The 17,097-nt window shown below is 42.3% G+C and overlaps 1 protein-coding gene across 2 annotated transcripts in view; it reads left to right on the forward strand.

The window, feature by feature from the left end:
- slc2a11b (solute carrier family 2 member 11b) overlaps nucleotides 1–14,812 on the forward strand; it is an 18,268-nt gene extending 3,456 nt beyond the window's left edge. For both annotated transcript variants that reach the window (XM_084322680.1, XM_084322681.1), the window contains 9 exons: nucleotides 1,078–1,202; nucleotides 2,602–2,731; nucleotides 4,586–4,734; nucleotides 6,517–6,704; nucleotides 6,824–6,934; nucleotides 7,080–7,181; nucleotides 9,357–9,432; nucleotides 9,571–9,698; nucleotides 13,922–14,812. In XM_084322680.1, the coding sequence (XP_084178806.1) occupies nucleotides 1,078–1,202; nucleotides 2,602–2,731; nucleotides 4,586–4,734; nucleotides 6,517–6,704; nucleotides 6,824–6,934; nucleotides 7,080–7,181; nucleotides 9,357–9,432; nucleotides 9,571–9,698; nucleotides 13,922–14,116 (1,204 nt within the window). In that variant the 3' untranslated portion in view covers nucleotides 14,117–14,812. The remainder of the gene's footprint in view (nucleotides 1–1,077; nucleotides 1,203–2,601; nucleotides 2,732–4,585; nucleotides 4,735–6,516; nucleotides 6,705–6,823; nucleotides 6,935–7,079; nucleotides 7,182–9,356; nucleotides 9,433–9,570; nucleotides 9,699–13,921) is intronic.
- The last annotated feature ends 2,285 nt before the right edge of the window (nucleotides 14,813–17,097 follow it).

Below are 17,097 nucleotides of genomic sequence, written 5' to 3' on the forward strand. Positions count from 1 at the left end.
GACAGAGATATCTCAAAAAGCACTATGACCTTTCCTCTGGCAAATGGTGCATTGCTTTTATCCAAAGTGCTTTACAATTTTGTTCCTCACATTCACCCATTCACTCACACGTTCACACACCGACGACGGAGGCAACCATGCAAGGTGCCAACCTGCTCATCGGGAGCAATTAGGGGTTAAGTGTCTTGCTCAAGGACACTTCGACATGCTGCCTGGGAGGAGCGGGAATCAAACCGGAAACCTTCCGATTCCCACTGTCGCCTCTCTGGCGCCCCCATTAGGCCAAACTTTATATTTTCAAATGAGCGAATCTCTTGACCTGTTAGTCGTACGGTCACAACCGTTGGTGTGAATATTAATGACCCCTAGAGGGAGAAGCCTGTTGATGGTGACGCTGTGACCCTGTGACCACCAGCACCACCGTATGAATATAGCCTGAATACTGGCAACTCTTATTTCTGTCATCTACCCAGTAAACTCTTGCATGTGAAAGTGCTGAGATTGTTAGGCCTTGACAGAGTACATTCTTCTAGTTTTAAATGTTTTCTTTTTTCAAACCTGCATCTTTGAAATAAAGGGTAACCATCTTTTATTTTATTATTGTTTTTATTGTTGTTTTTTTACAGCGCCCCCATTTCGGTAAAATTATACACATACATGATACACATGATGAGCCTTTGTCTCTGGGACCGTACTCTGAGAATACTTTTATTGTTAGATATGATGAAGTCCAGAATTCCATTGGTCAGATAACAGCGGAGATGCAGACTGTGAAAAGCTATGATCAGAATTGTCATTATCATGTCAATCATTATTAATAGATACATACAACTTTGTGCAGCACCTTTCTAAACAAAGTTACAAAGTGCTTCACAAGGATAAAACACAATATACTTTCTAAACAAATATATAACAGTAGCAACAAATGTAGTAGCGGAATCGGTTGTCAGTGTAACATTTTGTTACATCTTCTTACTTTCTAATTTCACTAGAGGTTTTGATAAAGGGAGCCGTGATCTTAAAAGTATTTCCACAGAAAGATGTCCTCCACTAATGTGTATGTCCTTTCTGTTGCAGAAAAGGATCATTGTTGATTAACAATGTATTTGCTATCCTGGCTGCACTGCTCATGGGTGTGAGCTACCCTACTGGAGTGTTCGAGCTGATCATCCTCGGGCGTTTTCTCTCAGGATTAAATGCAGGTGAATATTTCACAAATGTGTTAATCAGTGAAATACTCTTAATTGACCATATTCACACGGTGGCCATTTTGTTCTCATGTCATGCTCGGGTTGAAATTCCAATTTAATACAACATCATATATATATATTAGCATGTTCTCAGGTCGTCATGGTGACCATCCTGAGCATAACATAAGAGCAAAATGGCCGCCGTGTGAATATGATCAATAAGGCTTGTTTTTTTTTTTTTACTTCCAGTGAAACACTGGTCTTGTTTAGACGAATGGGCTCGGCAGACGGTAGACAACATTACTATTCAACTACTACTTCATCAGAGCATATATTTAGCATTTTTAGCATTTCGTTATTTTAGATTATATATATATTAGATTAGATTAGCATACTGCACCTTATGTGTATACTGTATACTTACTTCATCAGAGCATATATTTAGCATTTTGTAGCATTTTTCTAGAATTTTTTGATTATATATATTAGATTAGATATTAGTTATTAGATTATATATATATATATATATATATATATATATATATATATATATATATATATATATATATATATATATATATATATATATATATATATATATTATATATATATTATATATATTATATATTATTATTATTATATTATTATATATATATTATTATATATATATTATATATATATATTTATTGTAGGGCAAATATAACTGAGAGGGCATACATACACAGTACATTTAGCAGAGTAAATTTTATTCAAACTGAGTAAAATTTTACTCAGTTTGAGTAAAATTTACTCTGCGAAATTTACTGTGTACCCTCATCTTGCACCTTGACCTTTTTACACTGCCTACTTGCCCATATGCGCATGTCCAGGGTAAATTATATTGTTATATTGTTTACACTGCCTATTTTTATTCTATTTTTATTTTTACTTCTCCACTGTACTACTACCTGTACCCCTCCCCCATGCTGCCTGAATTTCCCCAAGGGGATCAATAAAGGAATATCTTATATTATCTTATCTTATTCATTCTCAAGGAAAAGAGGATGACAGGTCACACATTTCACACCGGTGCACGTTTACATGCACATGCAAGCTTGCGACATGACTCTGCAGGGTAGAAAACATGTCCACCCTCCAGTGATTGTTGCTCTGCGCAGCTACTGGGACATGCGGGAGGGTGAGATGTTTTGGGCTCGTTTATCTGCTACCGTCTGATGACCTCATGATTGGAAGAGCAATGAAACTGGTACAATTACATTTATGAGAAGATACTGCACTCCCTACATCCTTTCTCAGTGTGTGTGTGTGTGTGTGTGTGTGTGTGTGTGTGTGTGTGTGTGTGTGTGTGTGTGTGTGTGAATGCTGTACGCAAGACACTGGAGATGCTTAACTTTGGGTTCATCTTCGACAGGCATTGCTATATGCGTTCAGCCTCTTTATTTGGGGGAAATAGCGCCGAAGGCATTCCGTGGCGCCATGGCGATGGGAACCTCCATTTTCATCACAGGTGGGATCCTGACTGGACAGGTGATCGGGCTCCAGTGAGTACTGGACATTTCCTCCTACAAGCTCACAGAGCATGTCACCTTCTACCAGGTGCTTAGACTCTGCTTACAATTCCTTATTACACTTTATTTAACCGTGGAAGGCTGCAACAGCATATTTGCTGAACTGGGAGCTGCCGATCATAACCAGTTAAAAAAAAAAGCTGTGTTCATTGTGCAGGAGAGGAAAGAAGCCCAGTTGGTTCAAAGTCAACAACAACAAGTTATTCAAAACATACACATCTACATGTCTACATACACACTCGTACACATTTTTTACATCAAATGCAAAGCATGTTTGTCTGCTCTGTTAGACACTTTGGCAGGTAATACGAGAGTCAGAGAGTTAACAAACAATCGTTTCTGTTCTAAAATTATATTTTGGCTGAGCATAACCAGTCCTCTACTGTTGGCCATTGAGCAGTTGGAGGTTAAATGCCTTGCTCTAGGGTTAAGTGCCTTGTTCTAGTGTTAAGTGGCTTGCTCTAGGGTTAAGTTCCTTGCTCTAGGGTTAAGTGTCTTGCTCTAGGGTTAGGTTTCTTTCTCTAGGGTTAAGTGCCTTGCTCTAGGGTTAGGTTTCTTTGTCTAGGGTTAAGTGCCTTGCTCTGGTGTTAGGTTTCTTTGTCTAGGGTTAAGTGCCTTGCTCTAGGGTTAAGTGCCTTGCTCTAGGGTTAGGTTTCTTACTCTAGGGTTAAGTGCCTTGCTCTAGGGTTAAGTGCCTTGCTCTAGTGTTAAGTGCCTTGCTCTAGGGTTAAGTGCCTTGCTCTAGGGTTAAGTGTCTTGCTCTAGGGTTAGGTTTCTTTCTCTAGGGTTAAGTGCCTTGCTCTAGTGTTAAGTGCCTTGCTCTAGGGTTAAGTGTCTTGCTCTAGGGTTAGGTTTCTTTCTCTAGGGTTAAGTGCCTTGCTCTGGGGTTAAGTGTCTTGCTCTAGGGTTAAGTGCCTTGCTCTAGGGTTAAGTGTCTTGCTCTAGGGTTAGGTTTCTTTCTCTAGGGTTAAGTGCCTTGCTCTAGTGTTAAGTGCCTTGCTCTAGGGTTAAGTGTCTTGCTCTAGGGTTAGGTTTCTTTCTCTAGGGTTAAGTGCTTTGCTCTAGGGTTAAGTGTCTTTCTCTAGGGTTAAGTGCCTTGCCCTAGGGTTAGGTTTCTTTGTCTAGGGTTAAGTGCCTTGCTCTAGTGTTAAGTGCCTTTCTCTAGGGTTAAGTGCCTTGCTCTAGGGTTAAGTGCCTTGCTCTAGTGTTAAGTGCCTTTCTCTAGGGTTAAGTGCCTTGCTTTAGTGTTAAGTGCCTTTCTCTAGGGGTAGGTTTCTTTCTCTAGGGTTAAGTGCCTTGCTCTAGTGTTAAGTACCTTGCTCTAGTGTTAAGTGCCTTGCTCTAGAGTAAAGTGCCTTGCTCTAGTGTTAAGTGCCTTGCTCTAGGGTTAAGTGCCTTGCTCTAGGGTTAAGTGCCTTGCTCTACTAGGGTTAAGTGCCTTGCTCTAGGGTTAAGTGCCTTGCTCTAGTGTTAAGTGCCTTGCTCTAGGGTTAGGTTTCTTTCTCTAGGGTTAAGTGCCTTGCTCTAGTGTTAAGTGCCTTTCTCTAGGGTTAAGTTATTTGCTCTAGAGTTAAGTGCCTTGCTCTAGGGTTAAGTTCCTTTCTCTAGGGTTAGGTTCCATGCTCTATGGTTAAGTTCCTTGCTCTAGGGTTAAGTGCCTTGCTCTAGGGTTAAGTGCCTTTCTCTAGGGTTAAGTGCCTTGCTCTGGGGTTAAGTGCCTTACTCCAGCCACACTAACTCTTTAACATGCAACAGGATTCGCTCATATAGATATTTGACGTTACATTATTTTGAGTTTAATTGTTGCATTTCCCTGTGATCTTACAGAGAGCTACTGGGCAAAACAGAGTACTGGCCTATTCTCCTCTCAACCACCTGTATCCCAGCATTCCTGCAGCTCCTGATCTTGCCCTTCTTCCCTGAGAGTCCGCGATACCTGCTGATTGACAAAGGAGACGCTGTGGGATGTGAACTGGGTACAGTCAGAAACACAACAAGAGAAGGATTTGTAACTGGAGAACACAGGCAGTTCAGGCCTTTATTTCCGGTGTAAAACACATAACGCAGACAGAGCTTAAGGAAAACTCCAACATTTTGGGAAATTAGCTTATTTAAAGGTGACATGCATTATAAATGTCATTTTTCAGTCTCTAGCATTGTATTATAGTATCAATGTGTTTTTGTGTCTAAATACCATATTGGCGGATTGCTCTCATTCAGCTCAGACCATTTCCTGCTCGATTTAATTAGGTCGTTCTGATTTGAGGCGCATGCTGACGTCAGTGGGCGCTGGGTAAGCGGACAGCCCACACAGCGATAGCAGAGCGAGTGGAAACCACTTCCTCAAACTGCAAGGCAGATAGTGAAACCCGACACCTAGACTGCATGCACTCTGCGAGGGAGAGAGAGAGACAGAGAGGGAGAGAGAGAGAGGGAGGGAGGGAGAGAGAGAGGAGAGAGCCTGCGTCTGCGTGTGCTTGTTTAGACAGCGTTTCATTCTCAGTCCCGCTGAGTCCGGGGCTCTCTCTCTGTCTCCCTCTCGCCCCCTCTCTCTCTCTCCCTCTATCCCACCCCCTCTCTCTCTCTCTTTCCCTCTCCCCCCTCTCTCTCTCTATCCCACCCCCCCTATCTCTCTCTCTCTCTCTCTCTCTCTCTGTCTACCAGTCGCAGACTCTGTGGATGACTGCCACTGAAAGTGCTTATGGGCGGAGCCCAGCCAATATCAGGCTGAAATCTTGAGGCTGGAAAATGATGCTTTTGAGTACTCCATTAGAAATATAAAACAATGATTTACATTTTTTTTTAATAAACCTTACAGATGTCTTTCATAGACTCACAGGAATTGTGTAAAGTTGCCCAAATAGTGCTAGGAATAGCAATGCAGGTCCCCTTTAACATCTTCCCTGGAGTTAGACAAGAAGATACATACCTTTTTTGTCTATCTGCATGCATTAGGCTTAGGGAACGCCTGCACCGTTAGCGTAGCTTAGCTTCATCACTGGAAGTGGGTCAGACTTTTACCCTGAAGTTCCCTACAGTCCCCTACAGTCACGAAATACACTCCAAATACAACTCCAAAACATTCCTGTAAACATGTTGTGACCTGTGTATTTACCACATGGAGAAATAAAAAAAGAATTGAATTCGACATTTACGTTTTCTAAGCAAATTATACTCTGAACAATTCTTTGCCTAACCACTCCTCTCGGGGCGCAGTGATTTTACGCAACGCAGTGCTACTTTCTAACGCGAGGCCAGTGTTTGTTTACATTTTCATTTCATTCAAAGGATCCGAACCGATTGAAGTTGGATACCAATGCAACCACATCTTTGTCAGAGAGTCGAGAGACAGAAGCAGATTCAGATCTTTTAGACTTTTACTGGACTTTTCCTATAGTCACATGACATTGATACATTGCAGCTTGTGAAATGATCTAGTTGAGGGCGTTTACTTGGCAAAGATTGATTTCACACGGTGCACATGACGGCACGGTCCAACGAGCCGAGAAGGTCACCACAGAGGCAGAAACATCGGTTGTGGAGAATTCGCCACACGGGTACAAGCACATGACCCAGTACACTATGTTACAGTGCAGGAAGCATTCTTTTACTTGACCTGAAAACCTGAGGCTTCTCAAAAGACATGGCTTCCAGCTCAGTCAGTTGAGTTTCAGTTGAATCTCAGGCATTGGGGAATAGATGAACTATCTAGTGCCTCATGTGAGTGGCCATGTGGGTCTTGTGTTTCCTGTCTGCAGCCCTGAAACAACTGCACGGCACAGATAACTTTGACAGTGAGCGGGATGACATGGAGAGGGAGAGGATCATTTCGTTGGGGGTCAAGGCCAAAAAACCCTGGGAGCTGTTTGCCGACCGCAGCCTGCGCTGGCAGCTCCTCACCATCATCCTCCTGAACGCTGCCCAGCAGCTCAACGGCATCAATGCTGTATGTCCACTATCATCCATCTATCTATATCTATTCAAGTACAATAACCTTTTGTTATTCGTTGGTTTTGTTGACAGGAGGTGGTGCACCATTTGACCCATGTTCTACATTTCTTACAGATTTATTTCTACGCAGACTATGTGTTCAAAGCCTCCGGCATAGCGGACACACAGATACCCTATGCCACCTGTGGCACTGGGGCCTGTGAGTGCATCACCGCTCTGACCTGTGTGAGTACAGTACATCCCTCTCGCTCCCAGCATGTGAGACCAGACACACACCGCAGCACAGTGATACCACACATTATACAAGCCTCAATGTGTTCTGTAACGCTCTCACTCTCATGTAGTCTCTCTCATGTGGCGTGTCTTCCAGGGTATGCTAATTGAGAGCCTGGGAAGGAAGGTTCTCATCATGGGAGGGTATACCCTGATGGCCATCTGTTGCATCCTATTCACTTTGACCCTCAGCTTTCAGGTAAATCATTTAAAGGACGAGCGTTATGTAAAGAACAATAGATGTGATATCACCCATGTCGTGCATTTTGAAAGTGAAACATGGTCACTTTGATGTTTTCATCTGGTTTGTTGTTTATAGCTTGTAAGTTTAGTTTAGTTTACTGACGTTTATTTGCACGGTAGTTATGTAAGGGATCAATTATTTTGCGACAATGACCGAGTATAGCTATACATTATCCCGCTTATTACATGGCTAACTTACTAACAATATACCTAATTCATTTTACACCATCGACAAGACGCGATCAAATGCAGACGCATTTGTTCTGTTCTGTGGCTCCACGCTGTCATCGCCGGCAGCTTGCACTGATGAGTGCAGCTGTGCATATGCTGAGCAGCTTTCATGACTGCGATCTAAATGCTTGATTGCTCCGGCTGCGAACAGCGGTCATTATTGCTCGGTTGCCCCTGACAGCGGTCAGTTATCGAAAAATAACTGACCGCTGCTATGGGCAACCGAGCGCTATTGACCAATCACAATCAAGCATTTTCGCGAATGTTAAAACGCCATGTAATAAGATCAAATAATGTGCAGGAGAGAAAAGAAGCCCAGAGGGGCTGATTCAAAGTCCTTCCGTTAATTTCAACAAGTTATTCAAAACATAATGAGTCATAAGAACAATGCAAATATCAATCAAAAACACATTGTCTGCTCTGTTACACACTTTGGCAGGTAATAGGTCAGAGAGTAAACAAACAATATTTTATGTTCTAAAATAAAATGTGGTTGATAGAATAATGAAATTGTCTGTTGGCCGATGGAAGAAATAGTTATAATATTATATATGGTTTTCATTGCCGTCTCCCTGATAAACTCTTGAGTTTAAGTTGTTTTATTTGTCACATAAGGTACATGTACATTACAGTGAAATGCTTGGTTCTGTATGAGCCCCCTGGGATTGTACTTCATACAGTAAAAAGTAAAAAGAGTAAAGGCCAAACACTATACAATATACAAACTAAAGTACAACCTAAAGTACAAAATGCAAACAATGAAGTACAAAATGCAGACTTTTTAAAATGCAAAAACGAGGTAGGGATGTAGTGCAAATCTTAGTAATACAGTAAATAGATACAAATATGGTGTAGTGTTAAAAGTGTTTAAAATGTCTAAAGTGAATATAAAGGTGAGTGTTAGGGATTAGTGTTGGCGGAGGACCCAAACGCAGAACAGGAAGAGGAGAAGGCAATAGGCAACAGCGAGACACGGAGCCAGGGGTGAAGTCAAAAGGATAATGCTTAATTTGAGCACAAAATAAAGAAGGCACAGCAATGGCCGGCAGAGGGCAAACTACAAAACAAAGAATAATCTCATGAATGAGAGCAAGTCCCAAAGGCACAACAAAAATCACTGCAAGGCAGGCAAAGAAAAATAGAACAAACTGACTACAAATAAAACCCTAACAAATGAGACGAACTTTACACAAAAACAAAGAATGGTGGAACAAACAAATAAACACTAGGAAACTTACTACAGGAACACAGGAGAACAGAACATGAACAAGGACGTGGAACAGCAACAAGCGTGGACACCAAAACACAAGCAAACTCTAGCAGGGATCTCAAACAATGAACCGACAAAGGGAGGTTGGCAGACGAGACAGATATACACACACTAATTGACACATGAGGGTGATTGGGAACGAGACGCACCTGGGAGCAAAACAGAACTAACACACAGGGGTACAGGACAAAAGATAACACAAGGCTAAAACACAATGGAGACAACACTAAAAAGCAAGAATAAACATCTAACAAAAGCACAGGAGCACAAAGGGTAACAACATGACAGAAAGTACATTAATCACAAAGGACAGATTTACAAGGAAGTGGGTGATCATAAGAAGAGGTAGTAGCGACGGAAGTCCACAGGATGGCAGTAGTACAGAGTGAGGAGCTGGGGAAAGTTTGTGCAAAGGTGGGGGCTGTTGAGGAGGATGGAAAGGAGGGGAGGGTCCTCGGACAGGTGCACCCTTATAGTGAGTGTTTAAAGTGAGTGTGTGCAATGAATGTAGATGACAATCTATTAATATTGAGAATATTTCTGTGGTTGTTTATTCAGAAGGGATGCTGCTGAATGAAGCTCTGGCTCATGTTAACAGAGAGCTCTTCCATGTGTTCTTATCCCTCTCAGGATGCCAGTCCAGTCGTTCCTTACCTAAGCATGTCGTGCGTATTTGCTTTCATCCTAAGTTTTGGCCTGGGACCAGGTAACTGACCCAAACATCCCTCATTTATTCTCCTCCTCCATTCTGTTTGCAGGATATGGAGCACTGACAGTTGTGTATAGCTGTATACACTATCTAACATGTATTTCGCATATGGAATCTTGTTTATTTCCCCTAAAGGTGGCGTGACTAACATCTTGAACACAGAATTGTTCACGCAAACCACGCGCCCTGCTGCATACATGATTTCAGGCTCGGTGAACTGGTTCAGCTTCTTCTTCATAGGCATGCTCTTCCCATTTATTGTGGTAGGTGACAGCTGTGATTTTCTCACAAAAGTAATGCCTTTATTCTGAAATGTCAAATTGGCGCTTGGTAGTTGGTACTATGATTACAAGCCCAAAGGAGGGAGGCAAGACTCAAAAGGTTGGCTGTTTGAGAGAGCTGGTGTTTGGTCAGTAACGTGGATCTCCCAGTCCCTCCGCTCTGCAGTGAACAGTAAATACATTTTCTGGTATCCCTTCCCACGTTATCCAATCAGGAGAGAGAGCCCTAGATATTTGTACTTATTTCAAGAAATCTTGCCAAGCCATATTTGCTTAAAGGCCCACTTGCAGGTTAAACCCTACTCTTCAATTATGGGTAGTTTGCATCATTGGTATCTAATTTCATTATTAATTTCTTTCCATTTGATGCCAGAAATTCCACTCAGAAAGGGTTAAAAATGTCCATGCACGAATAACATGTATGGAGCCAATCAAAAAGCTTATCAGACGCTATCAGGGCCGTGACGTCACTGCAGGTAACTTTCCCCTACTTCTGATCCACTACAGGGAGTTTTGACGAGTGTAGAAAGCAATTTCCTTGATCCAAATGGACGCCTTACAAGACGCAAATGGTTTTAATCGTCGGAGAGACTTTGATGGACCAGCTACTACTGCATGTTTGGTTGAAACAATGTAGTTATAAGGTTTTTAATGTAGTAAAAAAAGAACTACATGTACCACTAGGCAGCCTGTTGTTCAGTACAGCAGCGCTATTGGTCTGTTAGGCTGTCGCCTTATCCCCGGGTCATAGTACCAAGCTGGCTATAATGGCTCTGGCTAACGTTAACGTTACCCCGCTAACGTTAGCATTATGTCTACTGTCGTGAACCATTTTAACTCGGGCATGTAAAAGAGTTTCGGAAACGAGTAAAATGTGCAGGTCCTCTTCTCAGACCTGTGGGGCAAAGCACTGCACACGCATCATGCCGGCTAGCAAGCTACACGTCACGGCATGTTGATACGATAGTAGCCCCTTTCATGACTGTGATGCACTCGGTCACGAAAGGGGCTACCACGATAGCTAACTAACGTTAACGTTACAAGCTCAAACACCTTATAACTACTAACTTACTACTACTGTCGTGTCCATAAGTTCCCTGGCAGAATACTTTGTTTGTGAGGACAAAGGTATACAAAGAGGAGAGAACTATTTTAAATCGGGGCATGTTAGGAGTTTCGAGAATGCTGGCTAGCAAGCAAGCTAGCTAGCTACTAACGTTATATACACAATATGTACAACGACACAATGATTTACATTATTACAAATATGGTAACGTGGCTGTGGCTTTTACAAATAGTGGTTAGCTTAGAGATAAATGGCTATGATCACGGAGCAATAGTGTTAGGTGAAACAGATACTAGCTCCTCGGCTAGCCTAGTAGTAACAAGAAGGCTCCTTGCTTCCTGCCACTACCTGCCTGTGATTCTCAGGCCCCCTGCTGCCCTGTACCTGCTGTGACGTCATCATTAACACTTTAACTGCCGAAAATGCCGGAACTCGTCATTCCCCGCCATGCTCAAGTTGCCGAGGACGCCGTAACTCGTCTTTGATATCAATATTTAAAAAATCTGTGATCGAAATCATATTTCCGTTCCGGAGCCTTGACACACAGTGCTGATCTCCTCTCAACCCTCTAGCGGTTCAAGAGCGCCATCTGGTGGCCGATCGAAACCGGATATCAACCTTTAACCCGGCAGGACTCACTCCATATGGGGTCCGGGCACTCGCTAATGTTAGAGAGACTCTGTCTTCACACAGTGAACATCGATCGGTGGAAATAACTCGAAAAAACAACATGATTTGGACGTATATACTATTATACAACCTGGAAATAGATCGGGCATTTCAACATCCCATAATCGAAAACTGTCTACTCCATGCTGATCGCCCAACGGCCCGAGGAGACTGGGGTGAGTTTTAGCGTGTAGTATTACCGTGTTCGATATAAACTGCTATGATGAACATATGACCCACATTAGATGAATGGTATAACGTTGCCCACGGAATTATAAACGCCCCCTCGCCCATCCGGTCAACATCAGATGACGTGTAGTAAATTCTAGAAGTACGTCCAGTTGAAATTTTTTGCCTAACAAACTGTATTTGATCATCAATATAATGCATTTGGGGCTATAAATCACGTTCTGGAGAAAGCTGCAGAAAGAGATGAAAACATACTTATACTTTAGACCATATTTTAGTATGAATATGTGAATGAAAAAGTTTAACGTTGCTACACCATGAACAATACATATAGGACATTGAATGGGCCCTAATAATGGCAATCTAGCAATAGAATTTAAAAAGTTATAGCCCTGCAAAGAAGGGGAACTTCTCCATGTTAAATAGAGCTGGCAAGGGATGGTATATCATGAATTTAACCTTGGGCAATCTTAAGATGACACGCGCACTAGGGATGGGTACCGAATTCGTTACTTTTGAGGTACCGAACCGAAACACGTCGGTACTACCGAGTATCGATTCAAGTGAGATACAGAAATTTTTTTTGTTTCTTTTTGATTTTTTCTTTTGATTTTTTCTTTTCATGTCAACGTTCACACGCACAATATATGCTTACCTAGGATTTGACTTGATTCAACAACAAAGCAGTCGGAGCAATGGCAAGCCGAAAACGGTCGAAATTGTAGTTATTTGAAGTTTGGATTATTTTTTTCACGACTGAGGTAGGTAAATACATTTTTTTTAGACTAAAGTACCAAAAAAAGGTACCATTGGGTACCGGTATCGATTCACAGGTACCGGTACCGTATCGGTTCAAATGTGAAAGGTACACGTTATGAACCATGGATTAAAATATCCACGTGCGTGGTGGTTGTGGTTGGGCGGTCAACATGTTTGATAAAAACACTAAAACTGGGTCAATTTCGATAATCCCCCCCCCCCCCTCTTCATGAAAGTTGGCCTAGTTACATTGTTTATTGAACAAAAATACAACATGCAAGTGGGCCTTTAACACTTTGAATGCCCAGCAGGGGGCGCACATTTAGTGCTTGAATGCCCACATCCACTTCAATGTTAGCATTAATATCGCCTAATCTATGTTTTAAATTATGGCTATGTGTCTAATCTGCCCGTCGCATTATCAATGACCAATTTCCAGTCAACATTGTCGAAGCAGATTGTTTTTTTATCAGTTCATTTCCGTTTCATAGCATTTAGAAAACCCCTCGTTTTCACGAAAAAAAAGAGGATTCCATGATAATCGCCCCGTACTGTAATATTCTAGAATGTTGTCATTTGTCGGCCTATTTATGAATCGTTTTCAAATAAACGCTAGATTATCGATAGTATATGTGTACGTGTGCACGCTAGTGCCGCGTGCTGAAAATCGATTCTCTCAGTTCCTGATCGCTCTTAGAGTCAAACAGCCATATCACAAAAAAAAGAAAAGGCTTATATCTCCGTGAAAACGGGTCTGATTATCCTAATACTGGTAAAATAGATTCCTTACCTGAGATCAGATGGTATCCAAATGGATTATTCCAATTCCTGATCGCCATTCCGAAAATCGATCCTTTTATTGATCCACCACGTATACTGTAAAAACACATAATCCCGCTGCTCTGAGGGTCCAGCATGAAGCTGATCGACCCCGGTTACATGAGTGAGAAGTAAAATGTGGAGTCCGTTTTCTTTTTCTCATGCCTTTTCATTGAGTCCAATCCAAAAGGGTGAATTACCATCTAGGAGACGATAGGGGGCGCGTTTTTCACATCTGAGCGCCTGGGGTGGCTGATTTTCCAACGGTAGACTCGGTTGAATTCAGATCGCTAATAAATAAATAAATATATATTCTCGTTATGGGCATTCAACCCACGGGGGGTAAACCCGAGAAAACTCGGGTTGGGCATCCAAAGTGTTAAGTTGCTTAGTTTTTATTTCTTACTTTCGCAGTGTGGAGTTCTCTCCCCTGATTGGATAAAGTGGAAGGGATACCAGAAAATGTATTTTGTGTTTACTGCAGAGCGGAGGGACTGGGAGATCCATGTTACTGACCAGACAATCCATATCAGTGATGGCTGGCAGAATGTAGAGCTATTATTTTAACACATAGACCACGTATTTTTAACAAAAGAAAAATACCACCATAAATGCAAGAAGACTGGGTTTTGGATGGAACTTTAGAAGTTTATTCTCTCTCTCTCTCTCTCTCTCTCTCTCTCTCTCTCTCTCTCCTCCGTAGACTGGGCTGCAGCAGTACTGTTTCCTGGTCTTCTTGGTCATAATCGTGTTGATCAACATCTACATATTCTTCGTTGTGCCTGAGACCAAGAACAAAACCTTCCTGGAGATCCATAATGAGTTCCAGTCCAGAGAAAACAGGAAGGCCAGCAGCACAGATGGCCCGAGGACGATACTGATGTCAACACCTCTATAAAGAAAAAACACACATGGAAACCGTTATTATTTACAAATGTCACAGGGATGCACCAATACGGATAGTAGTGGATAACGGACCGATATCAGGCTAAAACAGTGAAGTCGTTATCAGATAATTTCCCCAGTACTAAAATATGATACCAAGAAAAGAGGAGATTTTCTGCATTTTAAATTTACATTTACATTTAGTCATTTAGCTGACACTTTTATCCAAAGCGACTTACAAGTTCTGTACGACAAGTCATCAGGAAGGGCACAAATCTATCAGCTCAGTAACAATGTTCATCAAAGTGTTGAGTGCTACAGTGTAGGTTAGTATTAGGACAAGTGCATGACAATGAGGTTAGTTAGTTAGTTTTTCATTTCAGATAATGGTTGAAGAAGTGCGTCTTTAGTCGACGGCGAAAGATTGGACGGGCATTTTGGCACATAGAAGCATGTTATATCTCCCTGATGGAAGAAATGTATTACATTTTAATCGTTTTTGTCCGTTAACCCACAATAATGGTCTGAGTCATACTGTTTGGTACTCGACATGCTGATACTTAATGATTAGGACGCAGAATCGGTATTGGCAGTGAGAAAAGTGGTACAGGTACATCACTTAGTCCAATGAGTCCAATGCAAGGCATGCCTAACTATATTTATGTCAAAAGGTTGATTGATTGAAAACGTTATTAACAGATTGCAGAATGGGTACTTAAGCATTACATCACACGCAGGAGTGGTTTGTGACCAATAAACCATGCCTAGGGGTGGTTGTTAGGCCCGAGGCGCAGCCGAGGGTCGTTAGACCCCCCTAGGCATGGTTTATTGGTCACAAATCACGACTGCACGTGGTGTAAAGCTTTTATACAACTGCCAGATTCATCCAACCTTATTTCTATACAATAAACACACATTAATCGAAGATTTATTGAAAAAACCATCCGCCAGAAAAAGTAGTTCCCACAACTCCATGTGGAAGCAGCTTGAAGTGCATCCAACCAAACTAACACATCCAACTGTGTATTATTGGAATGATTGAGAGAAGTTGCCTCATGTGGAAGCAGCTTGAAGTGCATCCAACCAACTAACACATCCAACTGTGTATTATTGGAATGATTGATTGAAAATTTATTAAAACGTTTTCTTTGCCCTATAGGAAAAAAACGTTTTCTTCGCCCTATTTTTTTATTTATTTCTTTTAGCCTAAACTTAACCAGTTGGAAACCAGGGGTACAGTAATAAAATTAGCAATCAACCAATCAATCAATTCAATAGACCATGCTCACTTAAAACAGCGCTGCTTCTCTCTCAGTCTGACTCCCCCGCTGTTGCAGACAGGAGTGTGTGTGTGTGTGTGTGCGTGTGTGTGTGTGTGTGTGTGTGTGTCACAGTGTGTGTGTGCGTGTGTGTATGTGTGTGTGTGTGTGTGTGTGTGTGTGTGTGTGTGTATGTGTGTGTGTGTGTTTGTGGGTACGCCAGCGTCGGACAGTGTGAGAGAACGCTGCAAGAAAGTAGGAAGGAAGAAATTTAAATCAATCAATTAATCTATCAATCAATCCGCGATTTTTCTTTTGTTCTAGATTGAGTCAAGACCCATCAATTACATCATCCAACATTGTTTAAAATACTAACACATTCCCCTTGACAGAATCGCTTCATATTTAGTCGTTATGGTGCTTTCAACATAACCATTTGATCTCCGCGATCCTGTTTTCTCCCGGAGTGAGCCGGGGAGGGTTATGTGATTTGGTTGTGGGCGGGTCCTGAGCCCAGGACCGTGGATTGTTACCAATAAAGACGTGTGAATGGCCAATCAGAATCGAGAAATTTGCATGCCGTTGTATAAAATACAGTACAGCTCAATACAAACAACTGCTAAGAGGATGAAGACCAGAAAAAGACTTTCGTATTTGTAGAAGGGTGGATTATCCCTGCTTATGGGAGTAGTTATACACAGCCACCTGGTAGCAGGATACAGTAGAGTTCAATCTATCTGCACCCCCGTCTTTGGGCCCGGAACATCGTTCTGGAGGGCGGGCAGCAGGAGCGGATGGGGCCCAGGATTTACTAACCTGGGGGGTGGTACTCTGGTCTTCCTCGCCTTCCAGGGCAGTCAGCAGTAGCTCCCCACACACTCTTACTTCCCCCAGTACCTCCGTTAGCCCTCCCACACCCGGTGGCTGTTAGTTCAATAAAGATATTGGGCTTCCCTCAAAGCAGTACCCTTCCTTGACCACCTGTATATACCCTTAATAATATGCTGCGAATGGGGTGGAAGGGTTAAATAAATATACAACAGTCATAGGTATTTACCCGGTCAACAAGGTTAGCATATGATCAGAAATAGACACTCACACCATGCTCCCATTTACTTCTCCTTTATGTAAGCCTGGTCATTTAGCAAGTTACAATTTATACTTTATGTGGTTCATATGGCATGTATTCACATTAGGCACCGGGTGCTCTCACTTGTATTATAGGGGAACGCTATTCCCAACATAGGCACCTAGTGCTCAATACATTATTACAAAACCCCGCTTGGATTAGGGGAAGACCCAGGCACATGGTAAGGAGTTCAATGGGAATTCAAGAACGTCACAGTTATCACAATACAAAAGAAATAATTTACATGTGGGCCCACGTTACCAAATAAAAACCTACACTAAAGCCGGCTTATAATGGTTGGGGTACCCCTAGACACTGGTCGTTAGCGTTCGCTCGAATGGATACTGTTTTGGGCACACAAAGTACCGCTGTACTTAACCAAGATGGCGGATCCACTCTCACCACCCCTCGTCCGGGTGACAAGATGGCGTCGGGCAGTGGCGGACTGGGACACAAATTCAGCCAGGGACATTCAGACGCACCAGCCCACACACCGGCCCACGCACCTGCCCACGCACCGGCCCCGAAACCGGCCCACACAACGGGCGTTATGAAACACTTGTCCAGTATTAAACAACCCAAGGCTGTGGCTAAGGAGTCAACATC

Source organism: Notolepis coatsorum, assembly GCF_963971535.1.
Source record: "Notolepis coatsorum genome assembly, chromosome: 10".
NCBI lineage: Eukaryota > Metazoa > Chordata > Actinopteri > Aulopiformes > Paralepididae > Notolepis > Notolepis coatsorum.